Source organism: Brassica oleracea, chromosome C9 (assembly GCF_000695525.1).
Source record: "Brassica oleracea var. oleracea cultivar TO1000 chromosome C9, BOL, whole genome shotgun sequence".
Lineage (NCBI taxonomy): Eukaryota > Viridiplantae > Streptophyta > Magnoliopsida > Brassicales > Brassicaceae > Brassica > Brassica oleracea.
The window spans coordinates 2,444,137-2,450,746 of record NC_027756.1 but is presented as its reverse complement, the minus strand read 5'-3'; the positions used below and the strand labels follow the sequence as shown (position 1 = coordinate 2,450,746).

Genomic DNA, 6,610 nt, shown 5'->3' with positions numbered 1-6,610 from the left:
AAAAAAAAAAAAAAAAAAAAGGGAACGTGACATATGATAAAGGCCATAAAGGTTATACAGAAAAAAGTATTAGAGAGCAACTATATCAAATGGTGTATCTCCACGTGTCGCATTTTGGGAAGATTGCTCCGTCATTAAGCAAACCATATAGCCGTTAATCAAACAATGCGACAAGACTCATGACTCCTATATAAACCCTTCAAGGCTCTGACCACCAATGTTCCTCTCCATGCTAATTAAGCAACATCCTCTTATACAACATTATTATACAAACACCATAAACAATTTATTGGTTAAAGCTTATAGCTCTTACAAAGATTTTAAAAATGAAGAAAGCTGCAGCATTGATGAAACAGATCGTTGCGTTTTTGAGCTCAGTTGCAAAGGCTAAATCTATAGCGGTAAAGAACAAAACAAGACTCACGGTGTTGTCTCTCGTGAGACACAAGAAGCTGGGGTTCCGTTCCATTTCCAACAAGATCCACAACCTCCTAGGTCATTCTGATCAAGACCAAGACCGAGACGAGAGCAAGGCTGTAATCCTCTACAAAAGTGGTGCATCCACAGTGGCTCATCATGAGAGTTACGACGTACTAGAGGAGGAAAGCGACAAGTATCCTGATCTGAGGCACACGCTGTTCGAAGGAGAGGAGGATTTTGGGGAGTTGGAGGAAGGTTCCGTGATAGATATGGTGAAGAACTCGAAGGAAGAGGAAGGAGAAAGTTTCAAGCTAGAAGACGAGATAGACCATGTCGCAGATCTCTTCATTTCAAGGTTTCATAAGCAGATGAAGCTCCAAAAACTCTTGTCCTTCAAGAGGTATCAAGAAATGCTAGCCCGAGGCACATAGAACTCATATTCCTATTACGATCTTTGCTAACGTTTATATTTTGTGTTGTCGATCATAAATCCTTTGATCTTCTTATTTTTCTATAGGATCAAACATTATGATCTTTTTTAATGTGTTTCAATTATCAAGTTGGATTGAAAGAAGGATTAGCTTTCCTATATGTGTTTTCCAGTTTGTTATTTCCCAATAATAATTGAGAAATCATGACTGTCATATCGATCACAAACCTCACAATAATCATAATTGCTTTTAAATGGTCTCTACGCTTGCTTTTGTTTATTCCCTCCTTTCTATGCTTTCAACAATCATACGGAATGATTACACACACACACAAATAAGAAACAATTCAAATCGAAAGGCGATAAGACACCAGAGAGTTGCAAAGTAAATAGAATGACAGGAAATGTAAAATTGAGTGTTTGCAGTTAATTAGCTTATTCGAGATCATAAAAAAAAAAAAAAAAAAAAAAAAGAAAGAAAGAAACAGCCTCAGGCTTTTGTAGCTCCTCCAGCTTTCACAAGGTCTTCAAGAGACTTGAGAAACTGTGTCTCGCTCATCCCATCCAAGTTCACACACCTCTCCACTCCCATATCTGCACCACAAGCCCAATCACATATTAACGGATGCACAAATAAACATATATTTAAACTCCATTCATCAGATAAAAAATCAACGAGAGATTACCATATCTAGCCCACATCTGAGGCTGGATCCCGCTACATTCGCGGATCAGGAAGGGAAACTTTGGGTTTAGAGACTTCAATTCTTTGTAATTCTTCTCCACGAAAGTCCTGACTCATAAAAAAAAAAAAAAATAATTGAATCGCCGATCGCACAGATTTGGTTTGATCAAACCGGGAAATGAAAGGAGGGAAGGGTGGAGTAGAACCTGGTGGAAGCGCTAGCGGGAGAGGATTGACAGAGAAGGATCCTGAGCTCTTTGAGAGACTTCGATATGTTTCCTCTCCATGCCATCGCCTCTTCTCTTCACTCTCCAAATGCCGCAACACAGAATCGAAACGAGACGGGAGGGGAGAGACCTGTGCTTTAGAAAATGAAATGATTTGTTAGGCCCATTAAATGATCCAACTTAGTAGAAAGAAGGTATTGGGCTCAAGCCCATTAAGCTGAGTAAAAACGTGACTGGGTCACGTCTCTTCATTTCCCTACCTACCTGCATTACATTATCTAATACGCATAATTGCTAATCTCACAGAGAGAGGGAGATGTGTACGTTGGAGAAGCGTGGTCAACTCTTCTTGCTGAAACTCGCCGGCGACGGCGAACACCGTCTCAACCCCACCTTACTCGACAGCATCACCTCCGCCATCACACAGATCCGTTCCGATCCATCCTCCTCACAATCGGTCCTCATCACAACCTCCGACGGAAAATTCTTCTCCAACGGCTACGATCTCGCCTTGGCCGACTCCGATCCTTCTCTCCGCGTCGTCATGGACTCCAAACTCCGATCCCTAGTCGCCGACCTCATCTCCCTCCCTATGCCGACGATCGCCGCCGTGACCGGCCACGCCTCCGCCGCGGGGTTCGTTCTCGCGATGAGCCACGACTATGTACTGATGCGCCGCGACAGGGGGTTTCTGTATATGAGCGAGTTGGACATCGAGCTTGTGATTCCTCCGTGGTTTGCGGCGATGATACGGATGAAGATCGGTTCTCCGGCGGCGAGGAGAGATGTGATGCTGACGGCGGAGAAAGTTACGGCGGAGCGGGGTTTGGAGATGGGAATCGTGGATTCTAGTTATGGTAGCGCGGCGGAGACGGTTGAAGGCGCCGTTAAGTTGGGGGAGGAGTTGGTTAGACGCGGTGTTGATGGACACGTGTACGGTGGGATGAGAGAGGCTCTTTTAAAACAGGTTCTCCACACGATTGGTTCAAATGAGAGTGTTTCCAATAGAATGCGAAACAGTGGATCCAAACTGTAGGTTTTTTTTTTTGTTCAACCAATTTGTACGAGTTAATAAAATTAAAAATAAAAGATTAAATAGAGATCAAGTGAAATTTGTTAGATTTGTTTCTTTTCTTTTGGTATAAGATTTGTTTCTTTTTACACATTGTAGGTTTGTAATAGTAAAATAGGAAATAATGTAATAAACGAATGAATAATTAGATTTGTCAATATGTAACTAACCATAAATTAAAAGCAAAATTAATTGGATTCAGATGCTGCTGAGACGCTAATCGTAAGGGAAAACCTTGACATCAACAGATATGTTTTAAAGAACAGTGTTATTGGTGAAACTGTGATAAAGCATCTGAACAAGGAACAAGAAGGCAACGCTGAGAATTTTAAAGTGGATAATAATGATTAGGATGTGGAGGATAAGATGTCATTGCTGGAGTGGCTGGCTAACGAGTACATGCGTTTTAGTTGTGCGTTGGAGTTTGTGACTAACAAATTGCTCAGTTTTGCACAGGGTACGGAGGAATAGGAGGGATACTTCGTTACCAGCTTGATATGACTGCTTTTGATGAGGATATGGATGTTTATGATGATGAATCTGATTAGCAATCAATCGAATCGTCACCATTGCTGGTTCAGGAAGATGGTCCACCACGGAGCTTGAACCAGCCTGCGTGGACTATCAGGATCACGCAGAAGATAACCGAAAACTAAATGAAAAAACATTTTTTTTTCCATCCAAAACTCCATATTTTATTAAAATGATTCAAAGAGGTTGGTCTCGAGAACCATCTAGTTTTGAACCTAAGGTTGAACATGGGAAAACACACTACTCAGAGACTTAGTTTCTTTTGCAAGAAGACCGGCTCGGACGTTTTGTAAACGAAGAATAAAAATAATGGAACAAAACATAAATATCACATTTTAAGATGTAAAAAATCTTTAAACTAATAGTTATTCTCCCTTCGACGTCTTCAAGAACCAAACCACTTCCGAAGAATGGACTGTTTTTGCGCCAATAAAATGTAAAAAAATGATTTGTACCGGATGAATTCAATAAAATAAACGGCTGAATTCAATAAAAATAAATGTTAATAAATTGGATTAAATCAATATATTAAGAACTTCATCCGTTTCAAGAAGAATGTAGTTTTGGAGTTTTCACATAGTTTAAGAATAAATTACAATTTCGAAAATAATCATACTTTAATAAATAATTTACAAACAAAAATTATTACATATACTAGTTGTTTTAACTAATATGGACAAAATGAATTAAAAAATTATAAAAATACATTGAAAGCCTAAAATTATAACTTTGTGAAATAAATAAAAACCTCAAAACTATATTCTCATTGGAGGGAGTATATATAGTTTTGAATATGTAAACCAAAGTCAGATAATATTACAAATGTTTACATATGGAAGCAAAATCTAAAATGCATTAATGAGATATGTTACCAATTTAAAAAAAAAAAACTTTAAAAGGGAGGTTGGTTTGGGTTTCCCCACCTATCCCACCTACCTCTACTGCTTGAGAAAGAGAGAGAGAAAAGAAGAAGAAGCAGACAAATCTCGTCTCACTCTTTTCCTGTTTTCCTCAACTCCTTGTCTTCTTCCATCTCCTCCTCGACAATGTCTTCACAAATACATACCTCCACGACCGTCTTCAGAAACTCCGCCCCATCTACCGCCTCCCAAAGACTCTTCCCTCTAAGAACCGTCGCCGTGCGCCAAGAAACGTCAACGGCGTGGCGAGGAGTCAGATGCAGCGGCGTTGGAGTCGGTGGAGAAGCCTGGAAGCAAAGAGCGGTTCCTAACTCCAACTATGTAGTCCCTTTGGACGACAAGTTCTCCTCCTCGTCCATCACTCGGCCTCTGATTGAGATTCTTCGCGATCTTAACAAGAAGATCGCTGATAACATCGTCAAGAGCCATGGTCCTGGATCCAATGCCGCTTCTTCTGGCTTCATCCCATGGTACTCTCCCCTAACCTTGTTGTTGTTGCTGCTGCTTCTTGATTTCTGAGTTCTTGGACCTTTTGTCTTTGTTTAGGTACCATGCAAACCGGATGCTAAGCTTCTACGCACCAGGTTGGTGTGGGGAAGTTCGAGATGTTATTTACTCTGAGAACGGTAGTGTCACCGTTGTTTATCGTCTCACCATTCGTGGCTCTGATGGCGAGGTAAAGCTACATGACTTCAAAGTTTGTTGTTGTCTTTCTTTCTCTCTGTGTGTCACGCTTTTCAGAACCTGAAGTTTCCATGTAATGCAGGCACATCGTGAATCTACTGGGACAGTAACGATGACTGATAATCACATAGACGATCCAGTTGCTGCAGCTGAGGAATTAGCATTCTGCAGAGCATGTGCTCGGTTTGGTCTCGGCTTGTATCTCTATCATGAGTCGTAGGACTGGTGTACTTCAAGTGTGCTTACCTTCTTTTTGGTTGCTGCGTCTATCAAGTTGTTGACAGACCCTTATGTTATAAAAAAATATAAGCATTTTGGATTTATACATTTTTCCCTTGTGTTATTAGATTTTTGTGTATGTTTTTGTGTATATGTGTGAGTAATATAGCATCATGATCTCAGAAGCTTTGGACCCATATATCTGAACTCAGTACATGTTGCAAAGGATGACCGTTATCCCCTGGAAGTGTACGGATAGACATGTCTAGCTTTTAGCTTATAGATGGTTCCTCGCCAAGCACCTGAGCTAGGTAAGCTGAGGTGCTGCCAGCCTGCCACCAACAATTATCATTCAGCTACTAATCATCCTGAACCATCAACCTCAAACAACACAAAAAACATACACACCTCGACTTCTAAATCAATGGATCCACCGAAGCTACTTTGAGATTGTGGTTACTTGGCAAGTATCTGATTTTAAATGGGCTTAACAATTTTTTCTTAAACACGATTTATTTTAAATTTTAACCAGAGTTAGATGAGGCCATAATGACAAGTTCAGCAGACAAAATCTGTTTTGCTAAGAGCAGGTTTATTAGGGTCCCTTAAGTGTTCTTTAAGTGGGTTTGTTAGAATATTTGAGCTTTTAAAAATAAGAAGAAAGGGGATTAAAGGAAGGGGCGTAGCTTAATTAGGAACGTGAAGGGGCGTCCCTTACGGGCCACGTGTCGGGTTATGATTGGGAGGTTGAGCGGTGTCGGGGTTTCGAGAAAAGAGTTTCATTTTTGTTTCTCTCTTTCTTTGCGTCTTCTCTCCTTCGCGAAACGAAAGGCGATGGCGATTTGAAAGGCGATTCTGTCGTTTCGGCGCCTCTCGTCGACGAAACGGCGACGGTTCTATCGGAGGGTCTCGGCGATGAAGGGAAACAGAGACCTTTCCATCAGTGGCTGTCATCGACCAAGGAAAACGCCGACCTCTCTCTCTATCAGTGGCTCTCTGAGACGGGTAACAACGGCGTCGCTTGCGGCTGAGGTGAATCGAAAAGGTAAATCTGAGGCTCCTATATGTTTATGTTTCAATCTTTCAAGCATGCATGTCTTTGATTCATCTTCGTGAATCTTTCAAAATCATCTCTGATTTGTTTTGATATGTTGGTGTTTTTGTGTCTTTAGGTGGATTGATTAAAAGGCATGAGCCAGGTAGATTCTTTCCTTCTTCATCGTCAATTTCAAAATACATATCCTCTGTTTTATTTTTGACCCTGTCTGTTTTGTGGATTGATTAAGAGGCATGAGGTTTGATTGTTTTGCTGGAATGCGATTAGGTATTAGATCGAGGAAGTGTAGATACAGGCTTGGGAGAATCATGAGAAGAGAAAGGCCGAGATGGAGATGAAACCGTGTGGAGGTATGATTCTCAATC

The 6,610-nt window shown here is 40.9% G+C and overlaps 4 protein-coding genes across 4 annotated transcripts; 3 read left to right on the top strand and 1 right to left on the bottom strand.

Moving 5' to 3' along the window:
- Positions 1 to 237: 237 nt before the first annotated feature.
- Positions 238 to 1,064, top strand: LOC106316077. The gene has a single exon (XM_013753943.1). The coding sequence runs from the start codon at positions 327 to 329 to the stop codon at positions 849 to 851; it is 525 nt and encodes a 174-aa protein (XP_013609397.1). The 5' UTR covers positions 238 to 326; the 3' UTR covers positions 852 to 1,064.
- A 132-nt stretch (positions 1,065 to 1,196) lies between these two features.
- On the bottom strand, positions 1,197 to 1,897 carry LOC106316078 (NADH dehydrogenase [ubiquinone] 1 alpha subcomplex subunit 2-like). The gene is made up of 3 exons (XM_013753944.1): positions 1,742 to 1,897; positions 1,537 to 1,643; positions 1,197 to 1,444 (listed from the first exon to the last, which is right to left on the bottom strand). The coding sequence occupies exons 1-3, from the start codon at positions 1,825 to 1,827 to the stop codon at positions 1,341 to 1,343; spliced, it is 297 nt and encodes a 98-aa protein (XP_013609398.1). The 5' UTR covers positions 1,828 to 1,897; the 3' UTR covers positions 1,197 to 1,340.
- Positions 1,898 to 2,023: 126 nt separating this feature from the next.
- Positions 2,024 to 3,024, top strand: LOC106315643 (enoyl-CoA delta isomerase 1, peroxisomal-like). The gene has a single exon (XM_013753440.1). The coding sequence runs from the start codon at positions 2,079 to 2,081 to the stop codon at positions 2,796 to 2,798; it is 720 nt and encodes a 239-aa protein (XP_013608894.1). The 5' UTR covers positions 2,024 to 2,078; the 3' UTR covers positions 2,799 to 3,024.
- Positions 3,025 to 4,277: 1,253 nt separating this feature from the next.
- LOC106316248 lies at positions 4,278 to 5,312 on the top strand. The gene is made up of 3 exons (XM_013754123.1): positions 4,278 to 4,755; positions 4,832 to 4,961; positions 5,052 to 5,312. Exons 1-3 carry the CDS (start codon positions 4,412 to 4,414, stop codon positions 5,187 to 5,189), a joined length of 612 nt encoding a protein of 203 aa, XP_013609577.1. The 5' UTR covers positions 4,278 to 4,411; the 3' UTR covers positions 5,190 to 5,312.
- Positions 5,313 to 6,610: the final 1,298 nt, after the last annotated feature.

Coding starts and splice junctions, on each gene's coding strand:
- LOC106316077 (XM_013753943.1), top strand. CDS start 327: ATGAAGAAAGCTGCAGCATTGATGAAACAGATCGTTGCGTTTTTGAGC.
- LOC106316078 (XM_013753944.1), bottom strand. CDS start 1,827: ATGGCATGGAGAGGAAACATATCGAAGTCTCTCAAAGAGCTCAGGATC. Junction 1,644..1,741: donor CCCGCTAGCGCTTCCACCAG/GTTCTACTCCAC, acceptor TTTATGAGTCAG/GACTTTCGTGGAGAAGAATT. Junction 1,445..1,536: donor TCAGATGTGGGCTAGATATG/GTAATCTCTCGT, acceptor CTTGTGGTGCAG/ATATGGGAGTGGAGAGGTGT.
- LOC106315643 (XM_013753440.1), top strand. CDS start 2,079: ATGTGTACGTTGGAGAAGCGTGGTCAACTCTTCTTGCTGAAACTCGCC.
- LOC106316248 (XM_013754123.1), top strand. CDS start 4,412: ATGTCTTCACAAATACATACCTCCACGACCGTCTTCAGAAACTCCGCC. Junction 4,756..4,831: donor TCTTCTGGCTTCATCCCATG/GTACTCTCCCCT, acceptor GTCTTTGTTTAG/GTACCATGCAAACCGGATGC. Junction 4,962..5,051: donor TTCGTGGCTCTGATGGCGAG/GTAAAGCTACAT, acceptor CATGTAATGCAG/GCACATCGTGAATCTACTGG.